Source organism: Diceros bicornis, chromosome 12 (assembly GCF_020826845.1).
Source record: "Diceros bicornis minor isolate mBicDic1 chromosome 12, mDicBic1.mat.cur, whole genome shotgun sequence".
Classification (NCBI taxonomy): Eukaryota; Metazoa; Chordata; class Mammalia; order Perissodactyla; family Rhinocerotidae; genus Diceros; species Diceros bicornis.
The window spans coordinates 56,695,737-56,718,397 of NC_080751.1; the positions used below are offsets into that span (position 1 = coordinate 56,695,737).

The 22,661-nt window shown below is 50.9% G+C and overlaps 1 protein-coding gene across 4 annotated transcripts in view; it reads left to right on the forward strand.

The window, feature by feature from the left end:
• The first annotated feature begins 874 nt into the window (after positions 1-874).
• The window catches only part of KIF3C (kinesin family member 3C), a 35,405-nt gene continuing 13,618 nt past the window's right edge, over positions 875-22,661 (forward strand). For 2 of the 4 annotated variants that reach the window (XM_058551632.1, XM_058551635.1), the window contains exons 1-5: positions 876-3,191; positions 19,799-19,900; positions 20,606-20,728; positions 21,856-21,974; positions 22,450-22,566. In XM_058551632.1, coding sequence (XP_058407615.1) covers positions 1,650-3,191; positions 19,799-19,900; positions 20,606-20,728; positions 21,856-21,974; positions 22,450-22,566 — 2,003 coding nt within the window. In that variant the 5' untranslated portion in view covers positions 876-1,649. Of the gene's footprint in view, positions 3,192-19,798; positions 19,901-20,605; positions 20,729-21,855; positions 21,975-22,449; positions 22,567-22,661 lie in introns of all 4 variants that reach the window. The other 2 variants (XM_058551633.1, XM_058551634.1) reach the window with 2 other exon arrangements.

The window sequence follows — 22,661 nt, forward strand, 5'->3', positions numbered from 1 at the left end:
TTGGTTAGAGAAGGCTTCACAGAGGAGATGCTTGAACTGCCCAAGTGGCAGGGCACCAAGTGCAGAAGGGTGACAGGGTCCTCTGGGCAAAGGTACAAGGATGCACAAAGCACAGCCGGTGAAGGAAACAGAACATGTGAGCCCCTTGAGGACAGGAAGGTCCAGTCTCCAGTGGGGCCTGGGGTTTAGCTCGTGCTGGATAACTGTTTGAAGGAATGAGCGTCTGGAACTCAGATTGTCTATTGGAGAGTAGCTGGAGGTGAGGCTGGGAAGTTATGCAGGAGTCAGAAGATGGAGAGGCTTTTATACAATATGGAAGACGGGTGCAGGAGGAGGGAGGGGACCAGAGTGCATGTGTTGGAGAAGAGGTGAGGGGAGAATCAGCTGGAAGGCAGTCCCTGGAGAGGGAAGAGGAAGGTCAGAGGTAAACCAGGGTAGGGAGAGGAAAGGACAGAGTCAAGAAACATTTAGGAGTTAGGGTGCCTGATGACACCCTGAAGGAGAGGGGTGACATGTACCCGTCTGCAGGCAGAAAGGCAGGAGCAGTGGAGAGACAGAGGATGGTGACTGTGGAGGGAATAAGTGTGGGTGGTGGATAACTCCCCCCATCCCCTGTCCCTCCGGCCCCCGCCCCAGCCCCAGGGAGGCTGCAACCTTAGCAGTCACTCCGGGGGTTGCATGCCAGAGAGGGAGGGGCCTCCCGGACTGGAGAAGGCATCAGCAACCTGCCAGAACTGGGTTAACAAAGGCAGGACTACAACTCCCAGCATGCTCGGGCCCAGTGGGGTGACGGCGGGCGGTGGCTGCGCTACACCCGCCTAGTGGGCGCAGGGTCTGGGTCGGCACCCGAGCCTGTCATTCTGGAGGGGTCTGCGGGGGTTCGGGCCGGCGATGCACCCCCGTCCGCCGCGCACTGGCCGCGCCGGGCTCGCGCCTCCCGCCCCGCGGCCCCGCCTCTTGCCCCACCCCAGCCGGGCGGCTTAGCTGCGGCCGCAGCGCGGCGGCAACATCACTCTCGCCGCGGCTGCTCCGCCCCATCCCCTTCTGTTTTTCTCTCTCATTCTCCGGTGGCGGCGGCGGGGAAGGCGGAGGCGGAGGCAGCAGCAGCCGCGGTGCTGCAATGAATGATCCTCCAGCTGGGGAGGAGGACTCCAGGTGAGCCTCTGCCCTTGGGAGGGCCGGGACCCCCGGCCGCCCCGGGACCCGCAGCCCCGGCCATGGATCCTTAGAGGGGGAGGAGGAAGAGGAGGAGGAGAAGACAGCTCTGCCGCCCACCCCCATCCCATTTTCCTCTTCCTTTATCTCATTGTTGCCGTAGCTGTTTACGGCCGGCTCCCTCTGCCCCAGCATGGGGCGGGCTCCCGGCACTGCCCTTCAGCAGGCGCTGCTGCTGCGGCTGCCTCGGCTGCCCGGGGATTCTGCCTAATTCTCCCTGCCCAGCCGGTGCAGCGAGGACCGGAGAGCGGTGGAGGCCCGGACTGCAGCAGCGGCGGGGCCACCTCCCAGCATCCCCACCCTAGGAGGTTGCATGCGGATTGAAGAGCGGCGCCTGGGGGCTGGGCCGGCCCCGCTGATCCGGACCTAGGGAGGACAGCAGGACCGCCCAGGCTGACAGGGGGCCGAGGGAGCAGGAAGGACAGAGCAGCAAGATGGCCAGTAAAACCAAGGCCAGCGAGGCCCTGAAGGTGGTGGCCCGGTGCCGCCCCCTCAGCCGGAAGGAGGAGGCTGCGGGTCACGAGCAGATCCTGACCATGGACGTGAAACTGGGCCAGGTGACCCTGCAGAACCCCCGCGCTGCCCCCGGGGAGCTGCCCAAGACCTTCACCTTTGATGCCGTGTATGATGCCAGCTCCAAGCAGGCAGACTTATATGATGAAACCGTGCGGCCCCTGGTAGACTCCGTGCTTCAGGGTTTCAATGGCACGGTGTTTGCCTATGGCCAGACTGGCACTGGCAAGACCTACACAATGCAGGGAACCTGGGTGGAGCCCGAGCAGCGCGGGGTCATCCCCAATGCCTTTGAGCACATCTTCACCCACATCTCGCGCTCCCAGAACCAGCAGTATCTCGTCCGGGCCTCCTACCTGGAAATCTACCAGGAGGAGATTCGAGACCTGCTCTCCAAGGAGCCCGGCAAGAGGCTGGAGCTGAAGGAGAACCCTGAGACTGGTGTCTACATCAAGGACCTCTCCTCCTTCGTCACCAAGAATGTCAAGGAGATTGAGCATGTGATGAACCTAGGGAACCAGACCCGGGCAGTGGGCAGCACACACATGAATGAGGTCAGCTCCCGCTCCCATGCCATCTTCGTCATCACGGTGGAGTGCAGTGAGCGTGGCTTGGACGGCCAGGACCACATCCGTGTGGGCAAGCTCAACCTGGTGGACCTGGCTGGCAGTGAGAGGCAGAATAAGGCAGGCCCCAACACAGCTGGAGGGACAGCCACACAGTCTACGGGTAGTGGCAGTGGTGGAGGCAGCAGTGGTGGTGGTGGTGGAGAGAGGCCTAAGGAAGCCTCCAAAATCAACCTCTCACTGTCTGCCCTGGGCAATGTGATCGCTGCTCTGGCGGGCAACAGGAGCACCCACATCCCCTACCGGGACTCCAAGCTGACCCGGCTGCTCCAGGACTCTCTGGGAGGGAACGCCAAGACCATCATGGTGGCCACCCTGGGGCCAGCTTCTCACAGCTATGACGAGAGCCTTTCCACTCTGCGTTTCGCCAACCGGGCCAAGAACATCAAGAACAAGCCCCGGGTGAATGAGGACCCCAAGGACACGCTGCTGCGGGAATTCCAGGAGGAGATCGCCCGCCTGAAGGCCCAGCTGGAGAAGAGGGGGATGCTGGGAAAACGGCTCCGGAGGAAGAGCAGCCGTAGGAAGAAGGCTGTGTCTGCTCCGGCCGGGTACCCTGAGGGGCCAGTGATTGAGGCCTGGGTGGCTGAAGAGGAGGATGACAACAACAACAACCACCGCCCGCCGCAGCCCATCCTGGAGTCAGCCTTGGATAAGAACATGGAGAATTACCTGCAGGAGCAGAAGGAGCGGCTGGAGGAGGAGAAGGCGGCCATCCAGGATGACCGCAGCCTGGTGAGCGAGGAGAAGCAGAAGCTGCTAGAAGAGAAGGAGAAGATGCTGGAAGACCTGCGGCGGGAGCAGCAGGCCACAGAGCTGCTCGCAGCCAAGTACAAGGTAAGGGCCCCAGAGGGAGCAGGGGCATTCCAGAGGTCCCCAGAGGGATCTGAGCTGGCAGGCTTTTCTCTGAGGGTCTGTGACCTGGCCTGAAGCAAGGTGTCCTCCCTCAGCATCACACACCACCCTCTTGCCAAATACTTCCCTGCAGCAGCCAGGCAAATTCTTGCTATTTTGGGCTGCCAGGCAGAGCCTCCCAGGAGCACCTAGGAGGATGGACGCACACGCGCGCGCATACACACACACAAAGCAAAGCAGGCAGCTGGTCTCTCAAGCCAATGAGCTTGGGCTGGTCTGACCTGCTGCCTGTCAGTCTCTGCCAGTGGCCCCTAGAATCAGTCAGGTCCATGGGATGGCCAGGCAGATCCTCAGCCTCTCATGGGTGTGGGTTCTCACTCTTGTACAGTCTCCTCCCCTGGGACCTCCTCCCTCTGCAGCACCTTCAAACCTCACGCCATTTTAATGATATCTGACATTTGGATAGCACTTCACAGTTACCAAAATACTCCATGTACATGATCTCATTTGATCCTTACAGTTGCCATCCAGGGTACCAGTTCTTAATTCTGCATTTTACAGGTGAGGAATTAGAGAAGTGACATGACCAAGGTTCCATCCTACGAAGTGGCAGAGCTGAGCTGGAACCACAGACCTTGTGCTCTTTAACTTCTTGCAGGGCAAGGCAGGACTATGAATGGATCCTTCTCCCTGTGAAAATGGTCCACTGCGCCCATGCAGTGCAGGGCCCATGGCAGGGTATCTTTATGAAAGAGATTCAGGGGATCACGCAGAGGGTAGGGTGGAAGGAGCACTGGGCTCTACACTAGAGACCTGGAGTCTAGGCCTAGCTATTTTCCAGCTCATTGAGTGACCTTGTGTAAGTTGCTTCCTCCTCTCCTCAAGCCTCAGTTTCCCTTTTTGTAAAATAGAGGGTTGGCCTGGTGATCTCTGAGGCTCTTTCACCCTGACAGTTCTATGACCTGTATTAATCGGAGAAGCAAACCAACTGGCCCCCACACCCAGGCTTCATCTTGGTATGATCCAATTCCCCATGGCCCTGAGATACATCAGGACCTCAGCATCCTTCCTGAGCTGTTCCTTTCCCCATGGGAGCCTCCAGGCCCTAGGGGCTGGCTACAGAGGCTCCCACCTGGTCAGTCACAGACCTGCTTAATTTCAGTGCTGCAGATGCCACAACTCAATGTTCCAGGCATTTCCAGTTCCCTGGAGCCGTCAACACTGGGAGTTGGAGGAAGGATGCAGGGAACCATGAACTGATCACTTGCTGGGGAGAGCAAAACGTTGGCATTTCTTATTGCCTCTCAGGAGTGTGGGCTGGGAGCAGGGAAGCCCAGCCTGGAGAGAGAGCTGCAGCCGCAGGAAAAGGGACAGATGAGCTGTGTGCCATTGTCTGTGTTAACGGGAATGTGCTGCTGCACCAGAGGCTCTGGCCTCCCATATTTAATATTTAATTCATCTCCGTGAGCTCAGCAAGAGTTATGCTGTGGTGCTTCCTCAAAAAGGATCAGGGGCCTGGCACATTTGGGGCCATCTTGGGAGAAGCAGGATGTTAAAAGCATGACAGTTAGACTCAGCTCTCCCTAGGGGAAAGGGAATCCAGACAGTCTGGTGCTTTCCACTGAGAGATCGTACGTGAGCAATCTGTGATCAGTTTCATTACCAAGAGTCCCTCCCACCCCCAATGCCCCGTACTCCCCTTCCCCACTGCACCTTAAAGTGGGGAAGCAACAGAGGCTAAGAATAGAGTGCAGAAGCACACTTCAGCCCTGAGGAAATGGGTAGAGGGGATGGAGCGAAGGATCCAGTGGTCCTTCCCATTGGGAACAATGGGCTCTCCCATTGTTGGCAACTGACTGGCTCAGTAAGATTCTTAGATCGAAAGCAATGTGGGGCTCAGATCATAGGACAGTCAAGAGTTCAGGGTGGCCAGCACCAGAATCCTTGCACAGAGGCGTAGCCCATATAACCCCCCATCTTATAGCTGGCAGGGGCCTTGGAAAAATGAGGCCCAGGCTTGCCCAGGGCCACACAGGTGAGTGAAAGAGAGCCCGGACTCTTTATACTTGGGCCAGCCTCTTTCCATTACACCAGAGTCCTGATGTTACCTGTACTACTTGATAATCAGAATCATTCGTTTTTATATAACGCTTTGACATCTTAATCTCATGTCATCCTCCCAGAAACCCCAAGAGATGGGTGTGACAGTTATGAAAACCAAGGCTGGGGAGGTTGAGCGACTGTCTTGGTGACCCCGGCTGATAAGTGGTGAAGCCAGGACTGGAACCCAGGTCTTTTGATGCCCCTAGACCTGTGCTCTTTCCAAGTCATCACAGATCCCTCCATGTTTTCTCCCGGTGTGACTCAGGGCAAAGGCCTTTGCCTCTCTAGCCCTCAGGTTTCCATTCGGCTAATGATGAGAAGTCTGACATAGCTCCCTGGGGACTGGGTGAAAAATTATGTGCCAGGCTTCCAGATATAAGCAAAGGGGGAGGGGAGGGGTGCCTGGGAAATTCCAGGAGGGAATGATTCCATATCCTGTGACTTCTCATCAGGCCTGGCCCAGGGCAAACAGCAGTGAGCAAGCCCAGAATGGAGCCTAGACAGGGGACCCCAACCTCCCTATAGCCCCTAAGGCACCGCCTGGTTCAGTGTGGATGTTTCCAGGATGGAGAAAACAATTTGAGGACCCTTGAGGGATCCACAGGGTAAAGAGAGGTGGAGCAGGTTAGAGATAATCCCAGGCCTGCCTATTGCACAGGGTTGTGCTGACGATTAAATGAGATCATTAGTGTGAGGGCATTTGAAATAAGTTGAAAGCACCAAATAAATGGGGAGCATTAGCAGCCACAGGGTGGCTTCTGTTTGCCAAGCAGGGGTCTAGTGATCTCCAGGATTGACATCTTTGTTGTTAGCTTAACTCTTTCCTTCCCCTGCTGCTTTGCCATAACTCTGCAGACCTGGGAGCAGAGCCAGGCAAGAAAGATCTAGGAGACCTCAGAAGGCAGGAGCTTGGGTCCCTCCTGGAAATTAGCTGAGCTTTTGCTCCCCATCTGCAACACACTCTGGTTCCCACTTTCTGAGATATGGTATCAACTCCCCTTGTCGCCTCCGCCCAGTCCCCCCTTCCAGCTCACACCACCCTCTGGGGGCAGCTAAGTGGTAGCTGATGCGACCCAGTGCCCTCATTCACTCTTTCTGACTCATCTTACAGTCTGTCTCGCCTGTGTTCCCTGCCTGCCACCTCCAGGCTCCCCGTCCCCTTTGTTCTCCCCTCACTGTGTACAAACACCATGTCTGTCTCCTTGGAGTCTCCTTTCATCTCTCCTTTCATGTTTACCATGGGCCTCAGGGGTGTTAGGGTGTGCAAATGTGTAAGGGTTTGTGATTGTGATCAGTGCCCTATTTCTCGCTAATCATTAGCGATCCATACTTATGCAGTGTCTCCAGGGGCTTGAGAGCATATTAGGCCTAGGAGGTGGGGGTGGGGGAGTAGGTAAAGTCTCAGACAGACCCACCACTGAGGTTATGTCTCTTCATGGTGAAAACTCACATGTTTGTGCACAATGCACATCCTGCAGTGAGGACTGGTGAATGCATGTGGATGGGTTGGGAGAAGGCCCACTTTACTCAAATTTAATTGTGCAAGAAAATTTTTTAAATGACTGCTTTGATTTTGAACTTAATTTTTTGAGAGATTGGACTAGATGATATCTAGAACTTTGATTCTAGGTGCTTAGGGAGAAAGAAGAGTGTTTGGGGGAGGCAAGGCTGCAGGTGACACAAAATGCAGGCTCCAACTGAAGAGGGAGTGGAAGAGGTAGAAACAACAGCCCTGCTTGTTGATCCTCGAGGAAGTAGGTCTGGAGGGAGAAGAGCAGGGGGGTCTTGGCTAGAGCCCAGCTCTCTCTGTGGTGGGTGTAGGAAAGAGACCTTGCAGAAGCAGCCTCAAGGCCAGACGGATGAGGTCACTGCAGAGAATACAAACTACATTGAATTTTCACTGTCCGCTTTGTGGGTCCCTCTTCTTCCTCCCACCTCTCAGCGTTGGGATTGACCATGAATGGGTATGCAAGAGAGAGAGTTTCAAGCCCAAGGAAAAATAGTAATAGCGATAACAGTGCCATTTACTTAACACTTGCTATGTGTCAAGCACCGTGCTATATATTATACACAAATTATCTCATTTAATCTCCACGAGCACCTTCCAAGAAAGGTGTTGTAACTGTTCGCATTTTATAGAAGGGACAACTGAGGCCCATTGAAGTTAATTAACTTGCCCAAGGCCTCGTGGTTTGAATATGGCAAATCTAGGTGAGCCCTTGATGGTTTGACATGAAATTTGATCCTCTTTTATGCTTAAAGAATTGGGAATATCAGGTTGGGAACTGGTTGCTGGGAACATGGTAAAACAAGACAGGAGCTGGTGTAGACATGTTGAATTTAAAGTGACAAAATCCAGTGGGCAGCTAGAGGTGGATCGGTGGATTTAGAAGCAAGCACAAGACTGGAAATGGAGACTAGGGGCTCAGCTTTAGAAGAGGGCTCAAAGGAGACCCATGGCCCTCTTTCTGGACACTCTCTCCTTCTATGTAAATGGCTCCCAAATCGAGGTCTCCTGTCCTGGTCTCTCTGCCGACCTCATTTTGGAGAGTGCTGTATTAGCACGGGCATCAGAGTCAGGCAGGCCAGGGTTTAGTCACTTCTAGTTCTGAGACCTCATCTATAAAATCTATAAAATGGAATCATAATAGTACCTATGTTGTAGTGCTATTGAGAGGATTAAATGAGGTAAGCAACGTTAAAGCACTTTGCATAGTTCCTGGCATGTAACTGTTCAGTAAATAATAACTGTCTGTTACTGTCATCTCCAACTGCCTAATGGACGTTTTCACTTGGCCACCTTCCTGATACGTCAGACACATCATGTTTTAGTCTGGCTTTAAAGGCCTACCGGACTCTGGCTGCAATATATCTCTTCAATCTAGCCTGCTCAAGCAAGCTACTCCAACACAAGAACCTCACAGCCAGCTGGTCTACCCCTATCCTTTGAACTTAATGTGTACCTCACTGCCTTTCTGCTGATTGCACTGTGTTTGTGTGCTAGATAGTCCTGGTAAGCAGGCAGTGGGAATTATGGGAGCAGGTTAAGCTCAATATAAAGAAGAACTTCTTAGCAGTTAGAATTGGGCTGCTTCAAGAGGTAATGGGCTCTGATCCCTGGAAATGTTCGAGGAGAAACTGAATGTCAGAGTTCCTCTAGAGGGATTCATGTGCCAGAAAAGCCATTGAACTAGATGATCTTTAAAGTCCCCTCCTCTTAAAAGTCCTTTTAAGGACTTTTACTAAAAATAGTATTTTTAGAGCAAAATATAAAATGTTCAGTTCATCTTTTTGAAAATTAAGATCAAAGGGTTTAAATTTTAATGTATAAATTCAGCCAATAGTAAAAGATATTTTTCAGCTCTCTATCATGGCCAGTTAGAGAAAGAGAATGAAAAGAAGAAAAGAGAGAGAAGAAAATGGGGGAAAAACAACAAAGAAATAGAAGGGGACAGTGAAGAGGGGCAAGAGAAAGGGAGTCATAGAGGCAAGGAAAAAGAAGGGGAGAGGGTGGGTTCAGGGGTGGATACTAGGGTTTCTGGGGAGAAGAAACCCCAGTTGGGAGAAAAAGTGCTATAGAGGAGAGAATTAAACACTCAGTATCGTTCCACTGTCCTGATCTTGATGTTAGTCTCCGAATAGGGCTGTACCAAGTCACCAGAGACTTTCCAATAATCTAGGGAGCATCTACTTCCCAAAGCTGGTCTGGTTTCTTCCGCATGTTCCCAAAGACACCAGCCCCATGCCAGACTCCTTGAGATTTGTGGGGCTGGGTGATCAGGAGACTGTGTGCACCCCCGCCCCCATCCCAGCTGAGTCCTCCACAATCCTTGAGAGAAGCGTCACAATAACAAGTGACCAGTTCTCCAAGCTGGGTCTGGCATCTAGGTCAGAGCCCATGGCCTCTTGGCACTGAAAGGAGCCGTGACTTATACTCTTTCCTATCCCTAGTGGATGTGATCTGTTGACAGAATTGTCATGAGCTGGGGGCATTTTGTAATATAAAGATTTGATGGGCAGGAAGTATATAAGACATTTCCATCAGAGGTTCTGGGCCTCAAGTTATGTTGAGGCTCAGCAGGCCTTTTGGTCCAGTGTTGGGTTTCTCTGGATGTGTGTTGGCTGGAGGAGTATATTATCATATTGCCCTTAGCCATTTCCAGCCCCCAGATAGCGCAAGATTGGATGAAGTGGCCGTGATAATGTTCTCATTGTGCTCTGAGGACTAAGAGGAAGCGCCTGGAATTCAGCTAGAGAAGGGCACCCTTCTCCCCGCCTGTGCCCTGCCAGCCTTCTGCGGCTGGCAAGTCTGGGCCCTTCTGGAGCCGGCTGGGCCTGAGAGCTGCTGAACCAGGTGGCCTGAGTAGATAAGAAAATGGTCCCTTTTCCCACAAATCCAGCCCTTCGGCCATGGGGGCTGTGCAAGGCAGACCCCTATGCTCAGAGCTAATAAGGCACCTACACTTGTGGTTTGGTGTATCTATCATGTTTAATATCCTGAGAAATTCCTGGGCATTAACTCCTGGTCAGACTAAGAGTTACTTTCTAGTTGTTTCCCTTTCCTCCCAGATGTACTCGACAGAGACGTACCAGGCCCTGAGTTGAACTGTTTCTGTAGCACTAGGTAATAGACCAGCAGCCTTTCTCCTTTTTTGAGGTGGGCCAGCAGAATAATGATAACAACAACGATAGTAATCATAATGGTAGCTACCATTTCTTTAGTGCATGTTTAATGCCAAGCCCTCTGCTGTTTTCTTTATGTGCGTTGTTTTATTCAGTCCTCACAATGGCACCATGAAGTAGTACTGTTTTAATCTCCTTGTGACAAATGTAGATACTGAGGCACGTTAAGGAATGAACAACCCAAGGTCACAAGGCTAGGAAGTGTTAGGGCCAGAATGTGAGCCTATGTCTGTCTGACTCCAAAGCCCATGGTCCTCACCTCCACAGCATAATACCACCTCAGAAAGGAAGGATTCATGCCAGATCCCTCGCTAATAGGCCCCAGTGGGAGCTCTTGTCTCCTGAGCTCATCTCTGTCCATCCGTACAATGCAAAACCCCAGCCTCTGACCTCAGCCTAGCGCCATTCATTCATATAATCAACAAATCTTCTTGAGTAACCATGGCCGAGAACATAAATCGGTAGATATCCTTAACTTTGTCTTTACATTATTTCAATTTCTGGAAGGAAGCATGAGAACTCGCTGGTAATGGTTATTTCTAGGGATTTTCATAGGGAGGGGGGCTTTTATTTTTTACTTTATGCTTTTTTTACTCTACTTTTTTTCTTTTTACAGCAGGCATATATTACTTTGTTAATTAAACAAAAACTAATCTCAATTTTTTAAGGGAGAAAAAATATAAAAGAAATGTGTTAACACCTGGTTAGAAAATTAGCTTAGATTAGATTCCAAAGGTATTGACAAATTGAGGGAAATCCAGGGTTGATAATAACACTCAGTGCTACCCAGTTATTGATAATCCTGTGACCTTGGACAAGTCACTCTCCCCCCACCCCCCAGGGACTGTAAGAAATGATCAATAGATGATTCCTTACTTTCTGCACCATTTGCCGATTCACCTTGGAAGCAGTGAGTCAGGAGCCCAGGGTTAGAGATCAGCCTGAATAGGGGGCAGGGAGGACTGGAGAGGAATGACTGAGCATTGCCCAGGAGCTGGAGGCTGTATGACCCAGGATGACCCACCTCAGCCCTCTGGGCCCTGTACCGCATCTGTAAAATGCTGAGTCTGCAATTTATGCATCCTTAGGTCTCCTCCAGTTCTGACCTTGTAGCATCCTATTGTCTGACTGGATTTGCATCCATGGTGCTGGAGAGAAACCCTCTAGAACACTTCAAATAATTGAGGGAAATAGAGGAGAAAGATGAAGGTAAGGACTATCTCTGAGGTGCTCCTGATTTTCTCACTGAAGTGGATGGGCTGATTTCTTTCTTCCTGCTTTTCTCCAAGGTGGACTGAAGCACTTCTGGGCATCCATACTCCGTCCAGTACAAGGCTGGGAGTAGAGTCCAGCTCACCTCACTCCCCAGCCAAGGTGTTTCCTGATCTTTAATTGTTCTTTCTTCTTGATGAGAGAATTCCCAGCATTTGAAAGACCAAGCATTTGTGTTGTATTTTGGGCCATCCAAGGAGATTCAAGGCAGAAACTCAGACTCAGTCTCCTGATTTATGTCCCCAGGGCAGAGAATCACTCAAAATAGCACTCTTCTTCCCGTCACCATTGCGTCTTTCTTTTCTTCTTCCCTTACTGCTGGCTTCTCGAGATCTGCAACCAGGGGGCCACAAAAGGAGAAATAGGTCTGTGACGGTAGGAGTGGCTGTATTTCCTTGGAGATGGAGGCAAGGACTGGTGCACTAGTTGTTTTGTTTTGCTCTTTATGATGAATGGTGGGTAAATGTCAATCAGGAACTGAAACAGCAAGTAACCACTGACATTTGATGGTACCTCATCATTTACCAAGTACTTTCGCATCTATTATCCAATTCCCCATTCCTACCCAAGACCTGCAAGGTTAGTGGGTATTCTCCCCATTTTATAGATGAGAAAACTGAAGTCCAAGGGCTGATGCCCTAGATTTTGGGTGGCAGAGTGTGTACCAGGATTCACACTCTCTGACTGACATGCCCAGTGCTTTTTATATCATCCCACCATGGAACTTGTAAGGTGGCCCTTCTCATGAGCTATCCGGGTTTTAGTCTCTCTTGGGGACTCTAGTGATACTGACAACCTCCTCGCAAGTAGGCAGTTAAGAGCTCTGACCCGTTCCTCTCAGAGGCCCCCATAAGATCCTCACACAGGCAGAATCATCTTCAGCAGAGCCCTGCCTGTTTCAGCTAGAAGAAAAAGAAATGGTGCCTTGAACTTTCCTGATGGTTCCTGAGTTGGCAAAGGTACAAATACCAAATTCTGTTTCTCTCCAAGGCGCCTTCCTGCCTGAATTCAGGAGAAGGCTGTGGAACAGGGAAAAGGACACTGGACTTGGAATTAGGAGACTTGTGTTCCAACATCACTTTTGCCGTTTACTAGCTTCATACTCTTTAGCAAGCCAGCCTTGGTGGTCTAGTGGTTAAGATTCGGTGCTCTCACCGCTGCAGTTTGGGTTTTTTTCCCCGTCAGGGAACCACACCACCCATCTGTTCGTTGTCATACTGTGGCGGCTGCGTGTTGCTGTGATGCTGAAAGCTATGCCACAAGTATTTCAAATACCAGCAGGGCCACCCATGGTGGACAGGTTTTAGCAGAGCTTCCAGACTAAAACAGACTAGGAAGGAGGACCTGTCCACCCATTTCTGAAAAAAATTGTCCATGAAAACCCTATGAATAGCAGCAGAGCATTGTCTAATATAGCGCCGGAAGGTGAGAGGATGGTACAAAAAGACCAGACAGGGTTCTGCTCTGCTGTATACATGGTCACTAGAAATCAGAATCCACTCAACAGCACTAACAAAAAAACCATGAGCAAGTCACTTCACCTGTCTGAGAGTTAGTTTTCTTTTATGTCAAATGAGGATCATACTCATTATCTCATAAGGTTCTTTTGATGATTAAAGGGGATGATTAATGTAAAAAGGACCTAGCCCAGCCACAGGCACATAGCAAGTTGCATCTGAGACTCCTGTCGGCTCCAGAATGTCACAGATTAGTAGCTGGGCACAGCCTGTTTGGCTTCTCTGTAAAAGCATACTTGATGGTGTCTTCTCAGAAGCGTGTCTGTCTGGGCCCGGCTGTCTCCGTTCTGGCTTTCCAGATCAGCTCTCAATGAGTGCTGGGGCCTCCTTGCTCCACCTTCTGGTTTTGCGCTCCAGTTGGTCCTGACATAGGAAAAGGTGAGCCTCTGATATCCCAAGCTGTGGCTGCAAGCTGACGTGGTCACTGTAGTGATCTTGGCTGTTAATTGTCACAGCAGCTGACCTGCTTCTAATACCTGGATTTAGGACCATGATCAAATTGGGAAATTATTTGGAAAGTGCGTCGACTGTATAGGAGCAGATACACATAAAGATTCCTTAATTATGAGACTCTGGGCTTAGAATACTCCATCTCTGGGCCTCAGTTTCCTCATCTATAAGCCAAGGGGGTTGGGGTCAGTGATTCCCCGAGGTCACCTTAGTTACCCTGTGATTTGTATCCCTCTCTCAGGAGTCAGACCACAGCCCTGGAGCTCTCAGCCCTGTCTCTCCTGCCCCCACAGCCTCTGGTGGCCTTTTAGTTACAGTGGACTTATTTAGAACCAGTAGGACCAAACCCAGTCCTGTCCACAGGCCCCACCCACCTGTACTCTTTTGCCCTGAGAGATCACAAAGGCAGCATTAACTCAGACAGCTGAGAGCTCTAGGGAACTTTTCCTGGGGACTCAGAACCCCATAATCCCAGCCCCTCTGCTTAGTGCCCCCAGCCTGAAGTGGGCCTAGGGATTGGAGGCATCCTTGTCTCTCCCTGCCCTCTGTAGGTGACAGTTAAGGACAGAGATCTCAGGAAAAGGAGGAGATGGCCACTGGTATCCTCAGAGAAATGAGGAAAATAAAAAGCAAAAGCAAAAAAAACCTGTTTCTAAGCAAAGAATTCAAGTCGTGCCTGACGTATTTCAGCGTGTGGGGGTGAAGCAGACAGCATGGATTGAGACTGGGGAGAAGCGGGGGCTGAGACCTTGCACCTGGGTTGAGGCCCACCCCCAGCTTTCCTGCCACGGCCAGCTCCCTCTTCCAGCACAAGACAGGTTCTGTCAGGCAGGCTTGGCTGATAGTGTGGGCTGGGTAAGTGGGTGAGACTTGGCGAGTAATCAATAAGGCGAGTTCAGTTGTCATTCAGACCACGTCTGTGCTGGGTCCCGGCAGGGCAGGCAGAGAAGCATAGGGGGAGCGGACAAACAGAATGGGGTGATAATGGGCAGTCAGGCATCATGCAGAAATTCTCTTAGTGGAACCCGGGGCCTAGCCAGAAGGAGAGATCCTGAAGCAGAGTTCTAGGTCCAAGGAGGAGGTCTAACGTGGAGGCAGATTAGCAAGAACCAACACAGAAACCAGTCCAGGGAATTATGTCAAGGGGGTAGGGTGGGAGAAGGTATGGGACTTGGGACCCTGGTAGTCTTGACTGATGCATCAGATTCCAGGCCTAATTGGTAGCTCAAATTCTGCCTGCCAATGTCCAAATGGGTTTCTTGAACCCTCTTTCAACACTGTCAGTCAGAATTTTGAATGAGGAGAGCGTGGGACTAGGTGTGGGTAGCTGGAGAAGGTGGAAGCTAAATGAACAAAGGATTGTTTTAAATCAGAGGTCCATCTCCTTGCTTTAAAATCACCAAAAAACATCATAAAAGGGTATGTTGTGAAAGGAGAGATCAGACCTCCACAAGACCACCTCAGAGGTACAGAGAATATAAAATAAATAGGGAGGCTCAATTTCATATCTCTTATTATAGCAAATTTTTAAAATAATAATACTTCATGCCTATGACATTATAATAAAAGTGGTCCCATCGTTTATTGCTAGCAGTAAAGTGGTATAAACCGTTAGAAATGTAACTTGACAGTACGTTCTAAGATACACAAAATGTTTATAACCCTTTGTCCACTCCTGAAATTTCATTCTAAGAAAGTCATCTAAAAAAGCCAAAAATTATATGCACAAGGGTGTTTATTATAAACAACCAAAATATCTTATAATGGGATTAATGAAATCTATTATAAATTATCCACTAAATATTATGCAGTCATTAAACTTGTAATCATAAACCTTATGGAAGTAACGGGAAATGCTTGAGATATTTGATAAAGTGGAAATAGGAGGACATAAGCTTGTATTTATACCATGTCCAGGGATGCGAAAAAATGATGTGTGTGTATGGAAAAATCTGGAAAGAACAGGGAAAATAAAAGAAGCTGATTAGCTATGGTGAGGAAAATTGAAGTCTTTTCTTATTTTGTTTTATTTCTGTGGTTATTTTGATGTTAGTGCAATTTTTTTTCTGAAAGGAGAGAAAGACAATAAAAGGTTAAAAATGTGTCCCCAGAGTCCCTTAATAAACTGTTAAGTATTTAATCCAGTACTCCTGCGATAACAAATTCTATAAATTTATTACCTTCTATAAACAGTAGAACTTCCCTTTATTTGTCCTAAAAACTCAAGGTATAAGCTCTTACTCTGTAACCCAGAATTGATTGGAGAAGTCTACATCTTTCCTCTTCACACCTGTTTTGATTGTATAGTTTCCAGGCCTACCATCTTAACCTTTCTTTGTCTTTGCGGACTCACGAGTCCCATTTTTTTAAGTCTCTTAGAATAGCCATTGGATGTTTTCAGCGGCCGTTCTCTGGATCTTCTCTCTCCTTCGTGTCCCTGGAGATGCAGTGAGGGAACTATACACAGTACTCCAGATTCAGCTGCATCATGGTTTTATATTAGGGTGGAATGATTTTTGTTTTGTTTCCAAAAAGCCTTCATGATGGTGCCTGGCCAGATGCTATTGGCTTTTTTAGCTGTGGCAGCATATTAAGCCAATGTCTTCTGGGAACAATAGAAAATTACTCCCCCCCCCTTCTCTTTTTTTTGGCTTGTAACTGATTGCTCACAGCTATCATTTACTGAATAGAGCTAGGATTATTTTTTCCCAAAATGTAAAACTGTAATTGAAGCTCATCTGCCATTTTTTGTCAGCTCACACGGCCTAGAAATTCTCTTTTACTTTACCACCTGCAAGGATTTGGGGGCATCTCTGGAGTTGGGTATTTCACCAGTGCACTCTTTCTTGCACAGTTTCTAACAGAAACCAGTCTATCATTTAAAATTTGAACATTTTTCCATCTAGAGAGATGCCATGCACTGTAATAACCTTGGAGATGAGTCAGACGTGATTTCCTCTTGCTGGAGACATGTTGCTTTTCTTTTAGCAGGTTCTGCTTCCTAAAGCTCTCAAAACACAATGTCTGCAGTAGGAGGAGCGTGGGCTTTGGAGCCAAGCCGACCTGGGTCTGGATTCTCCATTTAAATTTAATGGCCATGATGTGACCTTGGATGGATTACTTAACCTCTCTGAGCTTTCATTGGAAATATGATGGTGCTAATAGTATGCCCCTTAAAGCATGTCACACAAGTCACCTGGGGATCTCGTTACAATGCGATTCTGATTCACTAGGTCTGCATGGGGCCCAAGACCCTGCATTTCTAACAAATTTCCAGGTAATGTTGATTCTGGGGACCTCAAAAAGCAGTGATTCTCAAATTTGATTGAAATCACCTGGGAACCTTTAAAAACCACAGATGCTGGGACCTTACCACCTGCCTCCCCCCCATTCCAATTTAACTGGCAGTGGGGTGTAGCCTGGCACTGGGCTTTTTAAAAGCTCTCCAGGTGATTCTAATATACGTCAAATTTTGAGACCTACTGTTACAGGGTTATTAGGAGGAGTAAGTGAAACACCTGGCACATAATGGGTGCAAGGAAAATAATGATTTCTTCCTCTTGGTTCCTTGCCCAGTGCTTCTTGCTCCACCCTAGTCCCCAGTCTTTAAATCAGGCAGGAAAAGCCAGGGCATCACCTGTTGCCCCATGCCTTCCGTACTGCAATCTTCTCCAGAGCATCTGGCTTGGGAGTTGTCACAGCTAGTCATGAGGGGAAGGAACCAAGATAATAATGTGATGTGGCCTGGCATTGGGAGTTTTAAAAGCTCCCCAGTGATTCTAATACACAACCAAATTTGAGACCTAGTGTCTTTTCATGAGGTGGCAAAGAGTGAAGCACACTAGAGTCACATAAAATGCCAAGGGAAGTGCAAGGACTCAGGGCTGGAGTGGACAAGTGTGTCCCAGAATGGGGGACCAAGTCAGACACCATGTCCCCCAAGATTCCATTACCCGGTAGTTAGAGGGATCAGTTGTCCGTGGCCCACAGCAGTAGAGGCTTCCTCCGTGTACAAGAGAGATAAGCTGCCTTCTCTCCTTTCTCCCTCTTCACACCCATCCCATCCCTCCCGCCAGGTTCCCAGGTGCTCAGATCTGCTGCCCTGCCCTTTTGCCCTGCAAGAGTGGGTGTGGGTTGGTCAATTAAACGAGGAGCAGCTGGGATAAAGAGCTGGCTCTGCTCTGGATGAGAGAGCCCAGGAAAAGGACTTGGATCCCCCCTCTGGGACTACCCTGGGGATTCCTTTCAGATCATCAGACATTTATTGAGCACTTACTGCGTGCCAAGCACTGTGCTAAGCCCTAGGACATTGAGATCTGAGTAAGACATGATTCCTACCCTGAAGGAGCCCACAGGGAAGACAGGATGTAAAAAGATAATGGTGTATTATGGGAAAATAGGACGAATGTGTCCTGGATATTGAGGAGGCCCAAAGGAGGAAATGTGCAGATTTGAGGGAACCAGAGAAAACGTCCCAAGATGCTCAAGCTGTGTCTTGCAGGAGAAGTAGCAGCTTTCCAGGTGGACGTGGGGTGGAAAGAGAAGCCCAGTGTTGTGAAAGGCACAGTACATTCAGGGAGCTGGAATTCTTTTGGCGGAGCTGGAGTGCAGAGCACACGTGGGGGGGTCAGCGGTAAGAGGAGACAGCCCACGAGGCCTGTAACTGCTACAGATTTTGGGTTGTATCCTGCAAGGAATGGAGGCCCGTTGAATAGTTTGTAGCAGAGGAGAGGCATGCTCAGACTTGTGTTTGTGGTGGATCCCCCTGGGTATCGTGTGGAGATAGATGGAAGGGGAAACTGAGGCAGTGGGGAGCTCACGGCAATGATCCGGGTGAGTCATGAGGATCACAGTGAAGTCGGCAGGTGTCCTGAGGATGAGAAGGAGGGAGTGGTGTGAGCCATCCCAAGAAGACAGACTTGATGGGATTTAACGACTGGCCAGATGTAGGGGGTGCATGAGACGCAGGGTGTGGACTAGGGTGAGGTAGGTAAGATGCTTAAGGCACAAAATTTAAGGAGTCACCCACTAAAAGTGTGGTGCACATGCCTACCTTGAGTGAGAAGGAAGAGTCTAGGATGAGTTAGGGTCATGGTGTGGTAGTGGGCTGGATGGTGAGGCATTAACCCAGAGCAAAGCCTGGGCGGGGAGGTACAAGGGCAGCAGGTGGCTGTGGTGTGGCGGTGAGGACAGGCAGCTGTTGGGGCCCTTCCTCTGCAGCAGCTCTTTCCTTGGCCTCTGAGGCTGTGTGGGGCTGCTCTGACTGGCCCAGCTTTGCTCGATGGCACCCTCAGACAACCCAACCTCTGACCTCCCAAAAGCAACCCTTAACCCCTGACCTGCTCTGTCCCCAGTAATGGGGCTCCCACAGGTGGCACAGGGGCCCCCTGCTCCCCCATTCTGATGGCAGCCCCTGCTTTGTGAGCCCTCAGGCTGGTCAGCCGGTTACACTGGGAAAAATTCCAGTGGGGAGGCAGCCAAATTCTTCTGGTGGCTCAAGGTGATTTCAACCTTCTGGGAGGCCTGGGATGAAATCAGAGGACAGCTGGGGTGTCCTGGGGCCACACCCTCTGATCAGCAATAGTGAAAGTGCATTTTATGTAGTCACAATTTACACAGTTTACACAAATCCGTTACCATTTAAGCTTCAGAATCAACAAGGACTATGGAATGTCTGTGTCAAGCACTGGGCCAGGGGCTTTCACACAGCACGGGCACTCAGAGTGAGACTGGGGGTGGTGGGTTCAAGTCTCACTTCTTTGTTAACCCGCTGCCTGACCTTAGGTTAATTACTCTCAATTTGTTAAATGGGGAGAGTAATAGTCCCTCTCTCTGAGGGTGAGGATGGAGATAATGTCTGTTAAGGGCTTAGTTCAGCCCCCAGCAAATAACTCTCAGCAAATGTTTGCTGGCCATCGTGGAAGAGAGGCGGCTCCAATATCACGGGTGTGAGAACTGAAGGGGTAACTTAGCCTTGGCCTTGCAGCTAGTGGGTAGAATCCAGTTTTTCTGGCCATCTCCAAAGCTCATGCTGCTTCTGGGGCCCCTTAGTGCTGCAGAGTCTTCTCCCTTTGGCTTTTCTTCTGCTTTCCACGTCAGCCACAGATGACACGCTTTTCTGCTGCCTGTGTTGAGAGCCCTTTTCTTGAGTCAGAGCCAGTTAGCTAAAGGGCTGGGCTGCCCGGTGACTGTGTCCTCTGTCTCCCTACTCTTAAACACCAGCTGGGGCTGATTGCCAGGATTAGATTGCACCGCACCCACCTCCCAGGCACAGCGAACCAACCTTCCTTCTGTATCCAAAGCAAACGGATCAGGTCCCCTATATTCCCTGAGGGATTCTCTCTCTTTGTCTCACCTAACGGTCCTGCCGACAAAGGGAGTCTTGTGCTGGGGCTCAGGAGGCTGGAGGGGAAAACCTCACTCTCAGTGAGGGCCATGAGGCCCCATCTGGGAAACACCTTGTGTCCACTCCTGAAGGACCACAGAGCAGGGAAGCCAGACTTCTCCAGCTGAGGATGCTATGGCCCCTGAAAAACCTGTCTCTTAACCCCTCTTTGTCCCCAGGCCATGGAAAGCAAGCTGCTCATTGGGGGCAGAAACATCATGGATCACACCAATGAGCAGCAGAAGATGTTGGAACTGAAGAGGCAGGAGATTGCGGAGCAGGTAGGGCTGGGAGCTTCAGGTCCCCTGGGGGCACGTGGCCTTGAGGTCATGTCTACGAGGCATAGGGCACTGAGCCATCATGGACTCAGGATCCCAAGAATTAAAGTGCTGAGAATCTAAGACATGCCTCCCTGGATCCCATGGGTCCACCAGCCCAGGGCCTGCCTCTGGCAGGGGTACTGCTAGCTGGTGGGTGAGAGAAAGTGGTGGTTCCCCATGATGTCAACCTCCACGAGGTACCTGCTACTAATTCCTGGGCCTTCCACAAGAGTGTGAGTTCTTTGCCAACTGTATGACTGTGTCCTGAATCATCAAGAACCACAATTTGTTGGTCTTACTAGTCAACTGTGATACTACGTGGGGAGAGGGTGAGGCATCTGGGAAGCCAGTATGATGGGCATCTGTATGTATGGTTGACACCCCTAGAATGTGCCAGCTCTTAGGGCTGGGGTCTCCATCCACATGGGGCAGTGCCTGGCAAAGGTATGGCCATATGAGCTGAGAAGAAGGTTCAGAGAGGCTCCACTGAGGACGGGGCAGGAGCAGTGGACATGGGCCATGAGACCCTCCCTTCTCCTTCCTGGCACCTGTGGCCACAATGAAGCCAGGTCCCATGATAGGCAGAGTGAGCCTGTCCCCCAGGCTCCCTTGGCCCTCCCCAGTACATGCTGCTCCACTGAGCCCCTCTGCCCTGCCTTGGCCTAGAAACGCCGTGAGCGGGAAATGCAGCAGGAGATGCTGCTCCGAGATGAGGAGACCATGGAGCTCCGGGGCACCTACACGTCCCTGCAGCAGGAGGTGGAGGTCAAGACCAAGAAACTCAAGAAGGTGAAATGCTGCAGCAGGATGGGGTCAGGGTGTGTGCGGGCCTGGCAGCCTCTGCTGAAGACAGTCACCTGCCCAGGGGCTGTGTGCTTTAGGGCCCCTGCCCCACTTTACTTGAACTGCTGAACCCCTGAGTCACATTGCCTGGGCTGCGGGGGGAGGAGTCAGGGAAGGCAGGGGTCTGGCGTGGGGGAGATTGGAGCCTTTTCTCCTGGGCAAGGCTGGGCCTGATAGGCTGAGAACACTATCACTTCCAGTCTTCACGGTTGCCGTCCTCATGCTCCTGGGTACCTTCCCTCTTTACAGTGTCACCAGTGAGTCAGTTTGGATAGCTGGGCCTGGAGCAGGGCCAGGGGAGTGGCGAGGAGACCGGAGGAGACTCGAGCCTGGGGGCGCTCAGCGAGGAGCACAAGGCCCTTGAGGACATGTGAAGGGATGAGAATATCTGGCTACCAGGGCCCTGCAAAGTCCATTGTTGGGGAAAGGCGTGTACATTAGATGAGGGTCTAGGGTCTGGATTCTGGGAAGAACCTGGAGAGCCCTTCGAGTTGCTGATATGGCTGCCCCAGAGCAGGCCAAGCAGAGGCCCAGCCACAGTGGCAGTTTCCAGGGACATCTCTCACTGGGTTAGGAGTGGACAGCAGGGTCAGTGCTGCCCTCCACACCCCTATTCTGAGAGCCCCTGGAGAGGCAGGGGTGGGATGGGTCACTCTCCAAACTGGCTTAGCCCCCTTCCCTCCCTGAGCTCTGGACCAGCAGTCCTATCCTTGGGTCCTGATTCTGGCTCTTCTGTTGACTTGTTGTGTGACCTTGAGCAAGTCTGTGCCTGAGTTTCCTCATCTATAAAAAGAGGGTGTTGGACCAAAAGGTCCCTTGAGTCCCTTCCAATTTGAACATTCCACGAGGCTGACAGCAGCTGAGAGAGAGCAGGTAACAGGCCACTGTGTAGGAGGGGTGGGGCAGCACCCAATTCGTGGTGGGGCAGCAGGGGGGAGCTTCAGACCAGGCCCTGACCTCATCCTGGGCTGAGCTGGTGGACCCTGAGCCTGCAGCTGTCAGGGCCCAGACTGGGTGGCCGAGGTCTCCTTGCCTCACTGTGCAGCCTCTGAGCTGCACCTGTCCCCACCCAGCTCTACGCCAAGCTGCAGGCGGTGAAGGCGGAGATCCAGGACCAGCATGATGAGTACATCCGCGTGCGGCAGGACCTGGAGGAGGCGCAGAATGAGCAGACCCGGGAACTCAAGCTCAAGTAGGGCCCCTAGTCTTCCCGACCTGGGTCCTCACAGCCATCCCTCATCCAGGCCTCTCCCTGACAGGCTCCTCTCTTTCCTGAAGGCCTTGTTTTGACTGTCTACTCTCCCATGAGTCTGTGTGTCTTAGGAATAGAACAAGTCTGAGGGGGGAGGGAGAGGCCCAACTTCTGGGATTTCTTCTACCTCCTTTATTTCCTCTTCCTTCCTCTCCTCTACCTACATTTGATGAACGCCTCAGAGTGCATGCTGGGTGCTGGCCAAAAGTAACCCCTAATGCCCTGAGCCTACAATCTTTGCATTAGAAGCAGTGATTTTCAAGCTCTGTTATTTCTATAGGGATCCCCTCCCCTGAATTTTTTGGTTTTGCCATGTCCTCTTTTCCCTCTGCCTCTTTGCTTCTTGCTTCTAAATCTTCAAGCTTCACATACACCGTGTGGTCTCTCCCTCCCCAAATCCCCATCTCTACCTCAGGTACCTAATCATCGAGAACTTCATTCCCCCTGAGGAGAAGAACAAGATCATGAACCGGCTTTTCCTGGACTGTGAGGAGGAGCAGTGGAAGTTCCAGCCACTCGTGTCAGCTGGAGCGTGAGTCTCTCTCAGTTGTCTGGGCCTAGGGACTTGCAAGCCCTCCCCAGGTTGGGGGTGGCCAGGAGCCTGCTGGGAGACAGAGGTTTTTGTGG